This window comes from Agelaius tricolor, unplaced genomic scaffold, assembly GCF_023055355.1.
Source record: "Agelaius tricolor isolate 1412-34295 unplaced genomic scaffold, bAgeTri1.0.p SCAF_13, whole genome shotgun sequence".
In the NCBI taxonomy this organism is placed as follows: domain Eukaryota; kingdom Metazoa; phylum Chordata; class Aves; order Passeriformes; family Icteridae; genus Agelaius; species Agelaius tricolor.
Window position 1 is genome coordinate 6,001,069 of NW_027269273.1, and position 19,288 is coordinate 6,020,356.

The window sequence follows — 19,288 nt, forward strand, 5'->3', positions numbered from 1 at the left end:
GTGCAGTCCCCATGAGTTCAGCCTGAACAACTTCGTTGGTGGTTCTGATGTTCAAATCTCTCAGAGCCAACGCATACCTGGCCCAAAACAGAGGGAGAAAAGGGGAACATGTCCCAAATCTCCAAGAGAAAATCCATCAGGAATTTTTCCTAGCCCAGTGAAGACATGAGGCACCCAGAGACTTTTTCAATGACTGGTTGGACCACCAAGCCCAAAGTATTTCAAATTCTATGCACAACAAGCAGGATGGACCAGACCTGTGGGAAGTGCCACTCATTGCTGATTGACATGACAAAAAAAAGGACAAAGATTGGTTATAGACTATTTGCTACAGCATTTTCTATCCCATATTAGCTAATTCCATGACAGCAAGTGGAGAAAATTGTCTCTGTGTTACAGAAAGAAGCCAGAAGAGCAAATTCTTCAAGAATTTTTCCTAGCCCAGTGAAGACATGAGGCACTTAAGAGACTTTTTCCATGACTGATTGGACCACCAACCCCAAAATATTTCAAATTCTATGCACAACAAGCGGGATGGACCAGACCTGTGGGAAGTGCCACTCATCACTGACTGACATGACAAAAAAAAGGACAAAGATTGGTTATAGACTATCTCCTACAGCATTTTCTATCCCATACTGGCTAATTCCATGATGGCAAGTGGAGAAAATTGTGTTCCAAAAAGAAGCCAGAAGTGCAAACATGTGGTTTTTGGGGACTTGTATTGACCAGATAAAAAACCTCCCTCACTCCCTGATCCACCCAATCCCAAAGCCAGGGATTTGTCTGATATTTGGAGATGAAATAAACTGATTACCCTATGAGTTGGTCTTTGTTTTGCTCCACGAGGGTGGGAGGAACATTGGAGACAATCACTTGCATGTCCAACTGATTGACCACAGAGACCTGGAAAGAAAAGAGGGAAATTCAATTGGCACTGCCAGGCACAGCCCCCTCCCCATCCAACAGCAATGGGAAAATTCCTCTCCTGCCTCCACACCATGCCCTGATATCCACATCTCCCCTTTTAATTCCAAATAGCAGAGCTGGGAAATCTTGCAGCCAAAGCCCATAAACATAAAAGATTTAACTGGAATTGTAATTCCAGGTCTGCATCAGAGTTATGGATTTTTAAGGTGGGGACAGGAAAAGCTGCTCTTAGTTTAGATTTGACTTAGAGAATCCCAGATCTCCCATGGGCTGCATTCAAAATTACTTGTGAGCTTTTGGGTGGTTTGGATGCCAGGAAAATCCTCTCTTGGAGCCATGCAATGTGCACCAAGAAAAATGGAAATACAGGATTAATTCCACAAAATCAATGCTACTTTGTTAGAAAATCAGGAAGGAAATTGTTCATTTACATTGAAGTGATCAGGGAGAGGTTTTATTTTAATCTCCAATTGTTTTAGCTTCTCCCTCTATCGTAAAACTGCACATTTTACAACTGAGCTTTTTCTTAAAAAAAAGAAAAACAAAGGAGGGATAAATGCTTCAAATCCACTCAATACTTGTGTGCTTTGTTGGAATAAAATTAAATTTCAGTTTTCCACCGAGGTATGGAGTAACCTCAGAGCAACTATCTGGCAATTCTTGTTTTTTACTATGAACCCAACAACACTCCAATCTGTTGAGGATTCTGGAGGAAAATTTGGAAAACTAGGCCAATGTTAAAGCTGATAAATTTAAAAATCAAGGGTTAGTCGATTTTAAAAGAAATAAACAAGCCCTGATTTTCCAAAGAGGAGCCCTGGAAGCACAGCAGCAGAAAAACCTAAATGTGCTTCCACATCAAACACTGATTCACCAGCTTTGAAGCTTAATTCAACTTTAAATATTTAAATGTTCTTGAAATGTCATCAGATGCCCTATCAGCACGTACAGGCTTCTGTGTAAGAAACACAGAATTATAATGAGCTCCAAATAAAAATCATGCAATGGAACTGGAAAGCAATGATTAATTTAATAGAATTAATCACATTAGCCAATTCAAGCAACCACTGTGCACCCAGGAACTGAAAACAGCACAAAGGCAACACCAAAAACAAAGGCAGTGATTCTTTAGATAAGGAAGAAATCACAATTATCATCGGTTGTTCATGTACAAAACCAGGCATAAACACACATTGGTGACAAGTTATAGGAAACCAAGGGTGTTGGACAAAAATCAAGCGACATTCGAGGTTTCCGTGGTAACATTAACTTGCTTGTTATCCCCATTTGTAAAGGCAGGCAAAGCAGAAAATTGCTGGTAACCTCTAGCCCACGAGTGATATCCCTTTGATCCCAAGCTTCTCTCATCAGGCACTTCCCAAGTTTTAAATTGAGCAAGGCAGAGCCTACAAAGACTCTTGATTGTGATATGACACCATTGGACTCCTGGGAGAGGCTGGGACTTGAATGAGGAGGGGCCTTGAAGCCTCCCCAAACCCCAAAAAATATTTGATTAAAGATGTTCTCTATAACATCATAAAGCTGATATCCAGGATTTCAAATCATGATAGTGAATACCCACCACCTACCCTTCCTCAGCACCTTTAGGTGCTTCCTTGCAGCAAACTAATTTTAAAATGTAATTCTTGTTTCTCTTTCATCTCACAGATGCTGAGAGGGAAAACTCCATCACATGGAAGCAAACTGTCAAGCCACAGGTGTCTGACCTGAGCCATCCTGGTGTCCTTCCCATGGGCTGTCCCCACCAGTGTGACAACCTCTGACCAGGGCATTTGGCAGACCCTGCTGCTCCCAGAGCTGTGCCAGGCTCTGGAGAAGCATCCTGCTCCCAGCTCTGGACCTTGCTCTGCCCAGCTTCTGCCCAGCATTATCTCTTCGGTGGTGACCTGCCTCTTCTCCCCAGACCTCCTCCCACTGCAGTCCTATCTTCTGCCCTCACATCTTGTTCTTCTGCATGAGAGTAATTAAATTAATTTCTCTGTTCACTTTTTGAGCTGTTTTGAAAGAAATAACATCTGAGAGCCTGAGCCCCTGACCCCACAGCAGGAAAATCCTGTTAAAATAATGGGAAAGAATCTCAGTGTATGGATCACACTTGGTGCATAAAATCAGACAATCCCAGAATGGCCTGGGGGGAAGGGACCTTAAAGCCCACCCAGTGCCACCCCTGCCATGGCAGGGACACCTCCCACTGTCCCAGGCTGCTCCAGCCTGGCCTTGGGCACTGCCAGGGATCCAGGGGCAGCCCCAGCTGCTCTGGGCACCCTGTGCCAGGGCCTGCCCACCCTGCCAGGGAACAATTCCTCATTCCCAATGTCCCACCTATCCCTGCCATCCCCCTTGTCCTGGCACTCTACCACTTGAAAATTGCCTCTCTGTATTTCTTGTCTCCTTCAGGCCCTGCAAGGCCCCAGTTTGGTGACCCCAGAGCTTCTCCTCTCCAGGTGAGCAGCCCCAGCTGTGCCAGCCTTTCCTCCCAGCAGAGCTGCTCCATCCCTCTGCCCATCCTGGTGCCTCCCCATGGCTCTCTCCAACAGGTCCATGTGCCAGTGTTCTAGGCAGCATGGGGTCTGGAATTGTATCTCCAGCTCCTCCAAGTTGCCAGGCCCTGCTCAGAGCAGCTGGGTGCACTGCTCATCCCTCAGCCAGACATCAGAAAGAAACCTCTATAAATTAATGAGACATCCTTCATTTTCTAATGTTAATGTCGACTCCTTCTGGCTATATTTTAATATCCTATTCGTGTCTAAATTACCTGAGAATGCCCCATCATTTTGGGAGGTCAAGCATGAGGGTGTCATCTTTTATGTTTACTTGGAGAACTCCTGGAGAACTCACCACACCAAGGACTCTGGCTCTCATCTGTATCCTTTGACAGTGTTCCCATGAAGTAGATAATGCACTCCATCCCTTTCACATTATGCTAATATTGAGCCAATCCATCAAGTTTATAGGTTTTAAGGAAATTTAGCTTGGATGGTTTCAGTGCCTGGACTAAGTCAATGTTCTTTGAACAGCACAAAACCACAAGCCTGACACCTAAAGATGGTGACAGTTCAGGAATGCTGCTTTCTCAGGGACTGAGAAGTTCATTCTCAGCCCAAAATTATTCCTTAACACAAGCAACTAAGACAACTTGGACATGACCAAGGGACACAGAATCACGGAATGATTTGGGCTGGAAGGACCTTAAAGCTCATCCAGTGCCACCCCTGCCATGGCAGGGACACCTTCCACTGTCCCAGGCTGCTCCAGCCTGGCCTTGGGCAGTGCCAGGGATGCAGGGGCAGCCCCAGCTGCTCTGGGCACCCTGTGCCAGGGCCTGCCCACCCTGCCAGGGAACAATTCCTCATTCCCAATATCCCATCCAGCCCTGCCCTCTGGCACTGGGAAGCCATTCCCCATTGTCCTGCCACTCCAGGCCCTTGTCCAAAGTCTCTCTCCATGTTTCTGGAAGCTTCTCCGGGTCCTGGAAAGCCACAATGAGGTCACCCCAAAACTTCTCCTCTCCAGGCCGAACAATCCCAGCTGTGCCAGCCTTTCCTCCCAGCAGAGCTGCTCCATTCCTCTGCCCATCCTGGTGCCTCCTGTGAACTCACTCCTAACAGGTCACAAAATCTTTTGGTTTAAGAAACGAAAAGCTTTATTCCAGTGCCTTCAAAAAATTAAGCACAAGCACCTGATGGCTTTTCTCTAAGTCTGCCTGGAATGAAACTTTCTGCAGTGTTTGAATTTCCTGAGGAATTATTCCATACTAAGAATCCCTGGCTGATACTTACGAGCACGTCTGCTTTGCTGCTCAGTCCTTTGCCGTAATCGTCGGTGGCAATGACCTGGAACTTGAAGTAGGATCTCCTCATGTTTTTGAAGAGCATGGCAGTTTTGATCAGCCCTGTGTAAGCCTCGATCACAAAGCCTTCCTTGCCATCCTTGATGGGGGGAATGATGAGCCTGTATTGCATGGCACTGTAATTCCCAGTGTCCTTATCATCAGCCTAATGGGGAAAAGGAAACAAGCACAGGAAAACAAGGTAAATATGCATGGAAGGAGTCATTAACCTTGTCCTTTAAATAAAGTTACATCTTGGCCCAGCAAATTTCTGCCATTCTGACATTTAAAACATTAGATCCCAGAGCACAGATCTGGCTGCTACTTTAAATGCTTCATTTAACTTTGCTGCACTCAGTTTTGCTTTTCCAGCAATTTCTTCCTCTTCTGTTGGCATTAAACTGCTCCAGAAGAAAGAAAATAAAAATTAAAAAGTAGAAAAATATAAGTTGACTTTTAAGTCTGCAACAATACCTAAGAAATGCTTAATTATGAGGAACCTCCACCGCCAAATTCTCATTGAAAAAGAATTATCAAAGAAAAAAATCATCTCAGCAACCCCTGCACAGACTTGCATAATAATGTCCTTCATATTAGAGGGATGCCTAATAGAATATCCATATTCTGATGGAGCACAGGTATTTTTGGTGCAAGCAAGTAACTTTTCTATAAAATAAGGAAGGATTGAGTGGCATTCCTGCAGTGGTGCACAGGGACCTGCTGGGCGCCCCAGTTCAGGACACAGAGCTGTCCTGGCACCGCTGCTGAACTGGATCAGGATGCAGAGCTGGCATCACAACCAGGCAGCCCCAGGAATTGTTACTCCACCTTCCCTGCTCCTGACAGCCCTGTGCAGCCCCATCCTGGCCCCTCCAGCCCCATTCCTTCTGCTCCTGTTCAACCTGTATCCAGAGGGAAGTGTTTCCAAGGACCTTGACCGAGCTTTCCTGTGCTCCTTCCAGGGAGCAGCGAGGTGGGAGCTAATTAATGCCTGAGCACTCATTAGTCTTGGTCTTGGCCTCAGCATCTGGGATACTTCAGGATCTATCAGCAGGTTTTTATGGAAATATTGGCACTGCTCCTGAGGCCTGTCACTTGAGCTAATGCTGGAATAAAAACCAGCCTTAACTTTGAAAAGGTGCACGTAAAATCCATGGAAAATCCATACTGTGCCATGACTTAGGAATGAAAAACAATAAGGGTTTGTGTCAGCATCAAGAGTTTGTAGAATCATGGAATATCCTGAGTTGGAAGGGATTCACAGGGATCATGGATCCAGCTCCTGTTCCTGCCCAGACCCCCCAACAATCCCACCCTGGGCATCCCTGGAGCGGTGTCCAAGCTCTCCTGGAGCTCTGGCAGCCTCAGGGCTGTGCCCATTCCCTGGGCAGCCTGGGCAGTGCCAGCACCCTCTGGGGGAAGAACCTTGCCCTGATCTCCAGCCTGACCCAGCTCCAGCCATTCCCCGGGGTCCTGTCCCTGCTGACAGAGAGCAGAGCTGTTTATGGGACACCACAGCTACTAAAAGAGAATTATCTGTGCAAGGTCATTAAGCCTTCAACAGGGGGCCATTATTCATCATTAATGGCTTCCTCACCAGCACTGAGTAAGTTCTATATGGTGGAAATTGTCCCTTCTGGCTTTTTATTCATTTTCAGATAATTTTTCAGGGAATACCAGCACCAGATAAGCAATCCAGGTACTCAAAGCTGTGTATGCTCCATGTAACTCCCATCAGCCCAGATTCCCAGACAGAACCATCCAGCACTTAAAGGATTACATGCAGGCTGGTTTAGCTGGAAAGAGCAAGTTTCATTCAGAACAGCTCAAAAAATCAACTCCTGGAATGACACTGGCTGTAACTTGTCACAGACACACAACTGGTTAAATTCCCACCCTCTCTCAATACTTTGCTTTCTTCTAAATTCACAAAGCTTCATCTGGCTCGACTACCAAAAGCATAAATATAAAATGTGTTGTTTTTGTTCTCCAGATCCATAGGGTTTTTTTAAGGCTTTTAAAACCCAGAGTGCTGCCTCCTGGGCGAGCTCAAACTCCTTTATTAAGAGATTTTAAGAAAGATGGAAAGGTTAAAAAGCTTTCTGAAATTTTCTCTGTTCTGTAACTCAAAAAAGCAAAGATATCAGTGGGCTTTTCCAGAGCATTCCAGCTGGCACAGGGAAATCCAACCCCACAACATCCCAGAGCCAGCAGATGGGAGCCTGACAGGTGGAGAGTCAGGACAATTGTTGGCTTTCCACATAAATAAAGTGCTGAAGGAAGAAATGAATGTGAAAACACGCTATGTCATAGAATCATGGAATTTTTAACGTTGGAAAACATCCCCAAGATCACCCCAGCCAACCTTTGATTGTCACCTTGCCCATTAAACCACATTGTGCAGTGCCACATCCACTCATTCCTTGGACACATCAAGGGCTGGTGGCTCCACCATTCCATGGACAGCCCCCTTCCAATGCTCTGCTACTCCTTCATGAGGAAACATTTCCAATATCCAACCTGAACTCAAGGAAGTGGCTGGAGAGAAACACCATGTTGATGTTTGGATGGTGAGAAACAAAGACAAAAATGAAAACAGCACTTCAGCTGTGCCTGGAGCGCCAGGACACAGGGAATGGGTTCAGACTGCCAGAGGGCAGGGCTGGATGGGACATTGGGAATGAGGAATTGTTCCCTGGCAGGGTGGGCAGGCCCTGGCACAGGGTGCCCAGAGCAGCTGGGGCTGCCCCTGCATCCCTGGCAGTGCCCAAGGCCAGGCTGGAGCAGCCTGGGACAGTGGGAGGTGTCCCTGCCATGGCAGGGGTGACATTGGATGGGATTTAGGATCCCCTTCAAACCCAAACCATTCTGGGAATCCAGGGTAAATTCAGCTCATACAACACAGCTCAGGATGAAGCCATGACCAATCCAGAAAAGTCCTGCCTGGCCAAACCCTCTTGTTTATCCACACTCAGCTTTGCATGTTGGTAATGGAGCTGGGGGGGAAAGAAAACCAAAATTCCAGTAACCCCACATGAGGGACCCAGCAGCAGCCACAGGAGCAATGTCTGATCCAGCTCCTTTGGGGACATCCATGAGCAAGCCAAGTTTCCCACTGAGTGCCCAGTGAAGTACAAAGGCTCCCCAGAGGTGCCCTGGAGAGCAGCAGGACGCCCTTCCAATAAAAAGCCAATTTCTTTGTTAAAATGGATTTATGAGGTTGGTTCAGCTGGGTCAGAAGCCCATCATATCTTTAATATTGGCAAATTGTCTCTCAATAAAATCTACAGCTTTTAATCGTTGCTGCTTTCAATGACACCAGAAATCAATTTCACCTTCAGTATTTCACACCTGGAGACGTGTGTGACTAAAAACAAACAAAATTTGGATCCAAATTAAGGTATTGATGCTGCAGGCACAGGCATTAAATGAAGTCAGGCCTCCTGCACAAAGCTCAGGGCATCGGAGCTCAGCACTAATGAGATGTTCAAGTCTTGCAGCTGAGTTTAAGGCATTCAACTCCAGTGAAAGAGGCCTTTTGACTTTTGAAGCTCACAGCTTGTCAAGTCCTGCAGAGTTCAGGTGCCTCGAGCTGGTGGACAGGCTCTGAGCTAATTGTCACCAGTTCTGAGAGCTCAGTGCCACCTCAGAGCCATCAGCAGCCCCAGCATCATCACAGCTCAAACTCTTTCCACATCCACCCAGAGATGAGCAAACAGGTGCTAAACAGTCTGGAAAAATGATCAGGTTCCAGCTTCAAGTATTTAACTTTGTTGTTTGCATTCCCCCCTTTTTCTGCTCTTTGGATCAAACCTAAGGACACTGGGCTTGGCAGGACCAGCAGAGAGAGCTTGTGAGCTGCTCCCAGGAACCTCCCAAACTTCTCTAATCCTAGGAAGGATGTTTGCTATGCCTGTAATTTGTCCTGAAGGTAAATATTTTTGACACTTCATTAGGAAGAGATCTATGACATCTCAAGAGTTGCATTATGACTGTCAGAGAAGAGAAAGACCTGCACTTAATCTTAATATTCCAGCAGCATATCTGCCTTTTGTTCTGCACAAGAAATACAGATGTCTCCTAAATCCTGCTGTGATTGAGGGCTGATAAATATGGATGATCTCAGGAATTACCAGGACAAATTCCAGCCTCCTGTGATTGAGTGGAGGTGTGCCCACACACGGAGTTGGGTCAGGATTCCAGCCCTTTGCCATCCCCTCCCACAGACAGGGCACAAATTCTGGGGTGCTCCCTAAGCCCAGCACCAAAGCAATGAGGATATTTTTACTCAGAGGCTGCCCAGAGCAGCTGGGGCTGCCCCTGGATCCCTGGCAGTGCCCAAGGCCAGGCTGGACACTGGGGCTTGGAGCAGCTGGGACATGGAAGGTGTCCCTGCCATGGCAGGGGTGGCACTGGATGGGCCTAAAGTTCCTTTCCAACCCAAACCATCCTGTTGTCTCAGTGGTCAACTCATTCTTTTTTTTCTCCTTTGCAAGAAGGTCCAACAAATGATGCCTTTAAAGCATAAATTAATTAATCTCTGGGTCCATGTGCCTGCACAAGCACAGCTTGATGGCAGGACACCCAGGCAGGCTGGCAAACCCCAGCTGCTGTGACAGCAGCATTGACCCTGTCACCAAAAGCCACCAGTGGCATGTTTGGGACGAGCATAAAAATTATCATTAACTCCTGAGGCTGCATTATCAATGATGATCCCAGTTTTTAGCATTATCAGCCTGAGCTAAACCCAGATTTGCTGCTCAGAGCGCAATGCAGTTGTTAATTTGAAGTGTTCCCCACCTCCCTCCCAGGGTCACCCTTACCCACAAGCCCGATGCTGCTAAGGGGGCACGGAAAATGGCAGGATTGGGATTGGGACTGGGCTGCTGAGGGTTTTTCTCCCCCTTCCTAGCAGATGGCAGCTCCAATGTTCCCAATTAGTGGCTGGCACATAAAGCAGTTTTTAGAACCAGACCGTTTTTGCCAGTAGGAATTACCAGATTGTTGCAGATTTCCAGTTCTGATGGCACAGCTGCCACTGGTCTGTTTTAGGGGAGGCTTCTGGGTGTTCTACAGACACCTAAGCCTGGAAATTTGGGGTAGCCATTGCAATTTTCCTTTATTTCCTGTATTTCTTCACTTCCATGCTCTTTTACACCCTCATCTGGGCTCAAGCCCTTTGGAACTCCTGCTCATCACCTTGGTTTGCCACTGGCTGCCTCAGGAATTTGAAACCTTGATTTTAAAAAATATTTATATGCATATTAAACTTATATTTAACATAAAATATTCCAAATAATATATCAATATATAATATATCAATATATAATATATCAATATATCTCTATTATAGTATATTGATGGTTATTTTCATATATTTATTAATATTCATGTTGATATTCATATTACTTTGAATTTATATGTCAATTTATAGATGAATTTATATTTCTTCACTACACCACTGATACTGATCACTGCCCAGCTCACTCCCAATACCCCTAGTGCCAGGAATTTTCTAAGAAACACAGGTAGGAAGAAATCAGGTGAGTGGGAATTGCTCACTTTGTCCTCCAGTGGTGGCTAAAACCTCCCAGGTGCCAAAGGAAACCCAGATTCCTTTTGGCAGGCTGTCTCATGGGAAAAGGTGCTGAATAAGAGGGGTTCCCAAAGCTGGGTTTTGAAACAAATAATTGGAAAAATGGATTTTATTATTATTTTTCTTTGGCCAAGAGCAGCTAGTGCTTGATAGAATAACTTTGTGTCTGTGTGAGAGGAAGTAAAGGCCACACACATGGATTTCCTCCATAGGATGGGAATGATCCAGGCACATTCCCCACTCCCAGCCCCTCTAGGAGCCTTTACTCAGGAAGGCCCATGCAGGACCAGCAGTCTTCAAAATGCCCTCAAACAACAAAGTAATTGAAATAATCTTCAATTACATGGGAAAAAAATCCCAAAGGGTAGGGAATTCTCTGATTGTGCCAGAGGAAAATAATAGGAAAGTAAGGGAGCTTGGAGTAAAAAGTTCAAAAAGCCAACAAAAAGCAGGAATATGATTTTTGAAGGAAAAATGCTTGGCATTCCTGTAATATTTTTCTCAGCAGGGCACACAGCTTTTTTGGGGGCCAGATGTTCCAGCAGCTGGAGGCTGTGCTGTTGTCACTGCAATGAGCTTTCCAAGGAGATCTTTACTCCTACCAAGCATCTTGTCTCCCTGCTCTGGGACCCATAAATCACATTTTAAGGAAGGAAAGGTTGTGACTGGCAAAGCAGCTCAGCCAAAGGAGGGATGAGCCAAATGTTGCCCTGAAAGCTCTCCTGGATGCCCAAGGTGGAATCTCTAGAATTCCAGAACTTGCCACTTTGCAGATTCCCTTGTCATCCCAAGGGAAAGGAAATAGCAAAAGAAATCTACAGGTTGTAGGCACAGATAGGAAAAAAAAAATGGAGATTTAATAACAGATCTTAAAAAAAACCAAAACAATACAATTTTGGTATTCTCTCCGTATCCAGGCATTTTAACTGTTTCTTTTATCAATTATTTTAGCTCATTATGGGATCTCTAAGATACTTTTGAGGTGAAGAAAAGAGGAATTCCTGCTTCCCTGTGTGTCCTCAGGGCCAGAACCTGCAGCCTAAAATGGCTTTGGTTTATTTTGCTCTCTTTTGTTGAGATATTCCAAGGATATTTGATATTCAAAGGAAATAAAAGATAAAGTTCCATGAAAAAATCTGATCAGAAAGGGCAAAGAGCACAGGAAAATATTGTAAGAATCAAAGCATTTCCATCAACTGCAGCCAATTCCAGAGCCTTGGATTCACTGGCATTATTTAGGCAAGATTCTTTCCCTGCAAACATTTTCAGGACAAAAACACCTTTATAAACTGAGCAGGAATTCAGACAATTCTCTTTCTTCACTAGAATGAGGACCTCTGATATTTCCTCATTTAAATCTGTAATAATTCAATAATTTAATAAATAAAGGAAGAAAAGCAGAGGTTAATACTGTTAATATTTAAAAAGCAAGAACTAATAACATTCCATTATAGGGAAAAGCCAATTCCTGCTGGTAATTTCCCCAAAGATTCTTTTGTGGGTTTGTTTCCTGAGGCAGAATGAAAATATTGTGTTTGGGGCTCAAGGAAGCCTGGTTGGAATTCTGAGGGGGAGCAACAGGAGTTCCATGAAAATACCAGTGAAAAACAAAATAATTCTAATACAAGGAAACACGAAGCAAAGATCAAGGCACAGGACTCATAATTAGAGGCTATGCATGTTACATCTGGTTTTAATTAGAATGTTCCTAATGAAAAGCACAAAAAGGTCTTTAATTAAGGAAATGGGCTCTCAAACACATTGGAAATTCTGGGTAAAAAATGGGAATTGCAAAGAAGGGGAATTCAAGCAGCAAGGAGCAAATCCTTTGCTAAAAATTGCCATTTTATTCAAATATATCCCTTTTTCTTTCTTGGAGCATCACCACCTCCCAGCTCTCAGAGGCCACTGCTCATAATCCAATCAGACCCATAGAGAATAATTCATGTGGTTTATCACTCCCCAAATTAATTCTGATTAAAAATGACTTTTGGAGAATGATTTGTGGTATTCTGCTGAGCTAAAGCATCCTTTTTATCTACTTAAAGGAATCTTACTATGAATCTGGAGCAAAGCAGCTCATTATCCTCCTCTGAAAGGCTTTTATACTCAAATTAATGTATTTAAGAGGATGCTGCTGGCAGCAAACCCAATGACCTTAGAGAGCCGGGAGAAACTCCATAGGATTGGCCTTGGTACATATCAACTGTTTGGATGATGAGAGAAGATTTTATCCAACATTTTATTGGTCTATTTGTTTCTAAGTTCAGTTTGTGTGGAAGATTATGGACTCAGGATTAGTGTTCTTCTCTCCCATTTTTTTTTAATTTTAATTTCTTTTTGGTGTTTGATTATTATTATTATTTGTGCAATTTTGTTCAAGGCAGAGTAGAGCATGACTGAAGCAAGTGAAACATCTGAATGTTCAGCGGTGTATTTGTGATCAATTGATCCAAAACTGATCTACATCAACTACTCTATTAATAATTAAAGACTGCAGTCTTTAATTATTCCCATAAGTTATCATGTCCTGTTAAAGAAGAACTAACAGTGGGATTTTTGGGGTGTTTTTGAAAGCTGTAGTTTTGCAACTTGCCACTTGAAATGCTGGGAGAGTTGGGATTGGCCAGCCTGGACAAGAGAAGCCCTGGGAGGACTTTGGAGCCCCTTCCAGGGCCTAAAGGGGCTCCAGGAGAGCTGGAGAGGGACTGGGGACAAGGCATGGAGGGACAGGACACAGGGAATGGCTCCCAGTGCCAGAGGGCAGGGCTGGATGGGACATTGGGAATGAGGAATTGTTCCCTGGCAGGGTGGGCAGGCCCTGGCACAGGGTGCCCAGAGCAGCTGGGGCTGCCCCTGCATCCCTGGCAGTGCCCAAGGCCAGGCTGGAGCAGCCTGGGACAGTGGAAGGTGTCCCTGCCATGGCAGGAGTGGCACTGGATGGGATTTAGGTCCCCTCCCACCCAAACCACCCCGGGATTCTCTGGTTCCAATACCCCATGTTTGGGGCTCATCAAGGCTGTTGTCAGTGCCAACAATAATAATAAGATACTGAGAAAATCACTTTCTTCTCAAAATCACTCAAATGATGTGGAAGAAACTGAGCAACTGTTAATGAACGCAGAAGATGAAAGCCAATGCATGAAAAACACCTCCTAAGAACCTGAATTTCCCTCTGGAATCCAAACCTGAATAATTTCTACAGTGCAAGCTCTGCATGTACTTTATCAATGTTCTCCTAAATTTCAGCTTGGAAAGCTGCTCATTTCATTCTACTCCTCAAGAACAGACATTCATTCGATTAATTATTCTTAAACCAGGCTGGAATGGGGATTGTGTTTAACTAACAGAGCAATTACTTTTGCTTTCTAAAGGCCAGGAAAAAAGGTAACGAGCACACTGACTGCTGCAAATGCTCCGTGCTACAACAATAAATCCCAGCCTGATCCTCTGCAACAAAAGTACTTCTTAATTATTTCTAATTTTACTTTCACTAAACACACAATTATGTTTAATGCCATCCACTAATACCAACTCCTGGCTTAGGCCTCATTCCATTTTGTGCCAGCAAAACCAGGGAGGATTGGAACAGAAAAAGCTTAAAGACACAAAATTGACATTTTTTTTTGCTCCTTCTTTGTGGACTGATCACACGTTTTGAGTCAAATGTTTCTGAAGGGTAAAAGCAGATTCCCCTCATCACCTCAAAATTTCCCTTTTCTCCACCTATTTCTTATCCCCCTGACTGACACACAAATACCTGTGCCTAAGAAATCCTCTGGGAAAACCAGGAAGGATTTCATAGCCTGTCCACATCTCGTGGGACGACTCCAAACGTGTTTTGACATTCGTGCCTCATGATTCATTTGCTTTCACACGAGGAACAAAATGTTCCTTTCCCTAAATTACTTTGCCTTCCAGAGTTTTTTATCTGTTCCAGTGCCTCTTGTCCTCTTATCTCTCTCCACAATTCCCTGGAAGGAGGATGGAGCCAGGTGGGGATGAGTCAAGGGACAGGAGGAGAGCAAACAGCCTTGAGTTGTTCCAGAGGAGGTGTGGATTGAATAATTGGAAGAATTTATTCACAGAAAGGGTGGTTAGGCATTGACCAGGTAAGTGGTGCAGTCACCATCCCTGGAATTGTCCCAAAATGTCTGGAAGTGGTGCCTGGGGACATTTTTGGTGCTGACCACAGTGGTGCTGGTGGATGGTTGGACTTGATGGTCTTTTTCAACCTTAAAGATTCCATGATTCTTCAAGAGTTCTAAAGTTCATGGATTTGACATGATTCTTGGATTTGCTGCCATTTTTGGATTCCTAATTTTGATGACATAGAAGCTTCCCAATTCCCCACTTCTCTGCCATTTCTGGGCTTATTTTGGGAAGGACTCTCATGAAACCAACAAAAAAACCCCCAGATAGGAACAACTTTATTAAGCTCTGACCCTTTTATCATTCCTGGTGCTCTAAATACATAATTTATTCGTTTTATTGGAAAAAAATGAGTTTTTACTCTTGGCTATTAATATCTGATGTGAATTGTAGTCTGTATATTATATTTCCATTATTTTTCTCTCTTTAAAGATAACAAGAAAACCCCCAGCTCTATGGATGGTTAATTTTATGTCCACTTTCCTCCCAGTGCAGACCTAACGTTGCTGGATTTCCCCTTTACATCCTAAACAAGGTACCACCAAAATAAATTAAAAAAACTTCAGGAGAAAACTGGCATTGAACATAAACCAAATATTTAAATATTAACAGATCTAAAATGAGACCTACAAAGTGGCATGAGACACAAGCTGACTACAAACAAAACCTGGGTTTTAACTCAAAATCATCCTTGCGCCAACATCAACCATCGAGCAGCTTTAGAAGATGCAAATTACAAAATTTCCTGGAAAAATCAAACCAGTGAGTACAAAATTTCCCTCTGTAAGTGAAGGTGATCACAAAAACTTCAGCCTTACCTTCACTTTAAGCACAGAAGAAAACATTCTGGCATCTTCAGACACCCCTCCAATGTACATTTTTTTGGTAAATACAGGTGCATGGTCATTTTCATCCTTCACCTCAACAAAGACCTTGGCTGTATTACCTAAAAGAGGGAAGGAAAAGGGAGAATAAAATATTTTGCAATAATTTGTAGCATCTCTTAGCATTCATGCATTTACAACTCAGGAATATTGGTTTCAAGGCTTTTGATCCCATTAATTACCTACAGGTGCCACAAAGAGCTCATTAACAGCAGCTCTGCACCTTGCTTTATCTATTTTCATTATTCCTACTGCCATGCAAATATTTAATGGCTGATTCAGTCCTGGGGTCTGTAAACTCATAAATGGTCACACAGAGTCCTAGCTCAGCAGCCTCAACACTCAATTAATTTCCTGTGTTAATTGAAATCATCCCCAGTCCTGTTCTCCTCCCAAACCTGGCCTGGCCCAGGGGAACTCCACCAGCATTGCCTCCCCTGAGAGGCTCAACACAAAACACCTGAGGCTCAACACAAAACCCTACTGTTAATTTGGTTTTATTAAAGAGTTCCTGCTCCAGCCCACTGAGCAATAAACATCTCCATCCTTCTGCAAGGGGGAAAACATCCAGCAAAAACCACGGACCCGGTGCCAAACAGATTCCACTGTGCAGTAATCTCCACCAACATCTGCTTCCCTCTTTCAGAATTGTATCATCCAGAAAGATTGCTGGAAATGATGATATCCAGTTCATTAAAACCACATTTGCAAGTGATAAATTGCCTCTTTTCTGAGCTGGTCTTCCCAGCTCCTTTCAGTGCCAGGATAATTTCAGTGTTGCACAGGTGCCACTGATCTATCTCAGTTACTTGTACAAGGCAGGCTCTTAAGAAAAGGCTTAGGAGCCGTATGTTTAGGGGAGGAAAATGTTGATATTTCAGAATATTTCTGACATGGCCAAAAGTCATATTCTGCCTATCTGATGGTCCATCTGATGGGAAACAAATGATGGCTTCATAAATGGAAGTGAAATGTGAAAAAAAACCCTGTGGGTTCTTCAGTGTGGAGAGAAGGGGAAAAAAAAAGAAAGCAAAGAAAGAAAAAGAAATTACACTGATTGTCAAATCTCTTTCTTCTGAAATCAGATCCTTAATGTCTCTGGCTGCAATACCAAACCATGGTAGGAAAATGAGTTTCCCAGGCAGACTTTCCCTCTGTAGCTCCACCCTTCAGGGAAGAAGGTGGCATTAAAAGCAGGATTATGTGTGGACCTTGCCCTGCTGAGCCTATAGCCAGTACTATCGCTGGCTGCCACCAGTTTGGTGCTGGGAGGAAGATCCTGATTTCATCCATGCAAGTGGGATCAAGTGCTGGCTCACCTGCACTGGTTCTCTCTAATTCAAATTAAACATCATTTGCATATTGCTCACTTTTGTCGTGTCAGGCCAGTGTGGGTGAGGTGGCTGAGCCTTGTGCAAAGTCTGACTTGCAATTTGCTTAACTCCCCATTTGTTTAATTTGCTGGCAGCTCTCTGAGCTGCCAAAAGGCTGATTTGTTTAGCAAAGGGTGAATGCTTTGAGAATGGAGAAATGGAAGTTATTACATTAAGCACAAAGCAAATTAAATACCCTCCATATCCACAGGCCAACATTAGGACTGTCACCACTGAATATCTACCTGCATTTCAGCTTCCTGCCTGATTTCTGGCCACAGTCCTTCATTCCAGCAGGTGGAGTGGGAAGAGGCATCTGTGAGCTCCTCCCCATCCCACATCTGGATCCAGTTCCACAGCTGGCTGCAGGAAAGGCCTCTCCACCAGCTACAGAAACTGCCTTCCCCTCACAGTGGAATTCTCACTAAAAGCCCTCAGCAGCAGCTCTGCCATGTGGGGAAGGTCATGCCAGACCCTTTCCCATGGGGATTTTTCCCAGTCCCTCTGCTTGATTCAGGAATATTCCCTGCACAGGAGCTCTGGTGCTCCCAAATCCACCACTCCTGCACTCCCAGCCTGATGGAAAAGGCCACCAGTGAACTGCACTCTTAGAGAGTCTGGTCTAGACTCTGTCATTAGACTCCTTTTTCCTTCCTATTCCAATTTTTACCTGCTTTTCTAAATGCTGGGTGTGGCTCAGACTCTCTTTGTGAGGACAGTGATCATCACAGGCTGTCAGTATTCACATTCACCTTCCAGAGGGGAAATTTGTACTCCCATGTATGTAAAACCTCCCATCTTTGGTGTTCTAAGTCTGTAATCCAGCTCCAATTACTTTTTTCCTTCATGAATTCCAGGAGTTGAAAGCAGGATTTACTCCTTGGTGGCAATTCTTGTGAGACCTCCCAGAATCCAGGTATAAAAATCTTGTAACATATGACTGTGCTGCCTAAAGAGCAGAACAAAAAGCATCTTTCCATGGGCAAAGCAGCACAGGCTGCCAAGGTGGCCAAAAAGAGGCAAGAAAATTGATTTCAGTGGTATCTCAGTCTCCTGCAAGGTTCCTTTTTCCTCTTTTTCTCCAGCCCCTTGGAGATGAGCTGCAGTGCACAGAAAATACAGAACTGCAGCTGCTTCTAAGTCATCCTCAGCTTATAGGAACCAGCTAAATAATCACTGCCAAGAGTTTTGGATCTTTCAGCTTCTATGGTTTGTATAAGGGGAGTGAAAACACCTGAAAGCTGCTCTAAAGCAAAGCTGAGGAACCTCTGAAACACCTAAAATGAGCAGACCATGGATAAGTAACACAGAAAACAAGCCCAACAAAAACTACTGGGTCACCAGGGTGTGCTAGCATTTCATTCCCACAAGTTTTTCCCAAACATCCTTGTTCAAAGTTCTTTTCCAGTCTCCCCATCTAAAAATGTGCCAGATCCATGTGAGCCTATACTTTCTTGCCAGGCTGCAGAAATGAAGCTGAACTAAAGCAAAGATTTTTGGACACTGGGACAGCATCAAGGACGTTTTTGAGTGTTCCCAGGTGAGTTTTACTCAGTGCTTTCACCAGCAGCACTGCACTTGCCTTCTGCAACATTCCAACCCAGCCATGGATACAGCTGCTCTTCAGGCATGGATGATTCTCACATAAATCCCTGCGTCTCCAAAAGCAATTCTGCAGGAGCAGATTTTCAAAGAACCTTTCCAAAGTTCATCTGGATCCAGCTGGGAGGGAGAATTGTGATTGGCCAGGGTTTAGGAGCACTTTGCTTTCCTCCTGCCTTACAAGTGCGTGGAGCAGGCTCTGTGCTTTGGCAGGTGAGCTGTGCTGAACTGCAGCTGGGCTCCAGCTCATATTCCTGCATTTGGCAGGACCCAAGTAGGAATCAGCACTGAATATTTTTCAGTGGCATTTAGATCTAAACGAGCCCATAAAGACTGAAGAAGATCATCATGTGCTGTCACTGCTCGAGAGAGTGCAAAAAGAAGCAAACAGTGACGTGTTTGGAGCAGCACAGACCCGAGGTCTGATTTAAATCCATATAAAACCTCTTTTCCTAACAAATAATGACCTGGGTGGGAGCTCAGGTTTTGTGCAGCCTCTCTAAAATGCACTGCTCTGCTGCCCAAAGAAATTGGAAGTTTGTCCCAGGCTCCCCCAGAGCTGTGAGGCAGCAGGATCAGCTCTCCAGGCTCTGCTTGCATTGGGTCCATCTGTCACAACTCCTGGATTTGGGAACTGCCAGAGCAGCCAACTTGGAAAGCGATGCCAGCACCAACTTTTGCAACTGAAAACATAAGGCTGCTTTACTGTTACATCAACACCACGGGGACACAGAATTCATGCTCATATTTAACAGAGTGGAATCATCATTCCCAATTACTACAGAGCAGCTGCAGAATTTTAGTTGTAAAACTCCCATTTCCATTTTATTCCCAAAGGGGTTTTTTGGGTTTAGAAAAGCAAAACTGAAGGAGACAGGACTGTTGCCTCACCCCCAGCCCC

At 44.4% G+C, this 19,288-nt stretch overlaps 1 protein-coding gene across 3 annotated transcripts in view; it reads right to left on the minus strand.

The window, feature by feature from the left end:
- Positions 1-19,288, minus strand: part of PCDH15 (protocadherin related 15) — a 642,625-nt gene that overhangs the window by 39,631 nt on the left and 583,706 nt on the right. For all 3 annotated transcript variants that reach the window (XM_071438580.1, XM_071438579.1, XM_071438578.1), the window contains 3 exons: positions 15,347-15,474; positions 4,731-4,946; positions 818-906 (listed from right to left, as the gene is read on the minus strand). In XM_071438580.1, the coding sequence (XP_071294681.1) occupies positions 818-906; positions 4,731-4,946; positions 15,347-15,474 (433 nt within the window). The remainder of the gene's footprint in view (positions 1-817; positions 907-4,730; positions 4,947-15,346; positions 15,475-19,288) is intronic.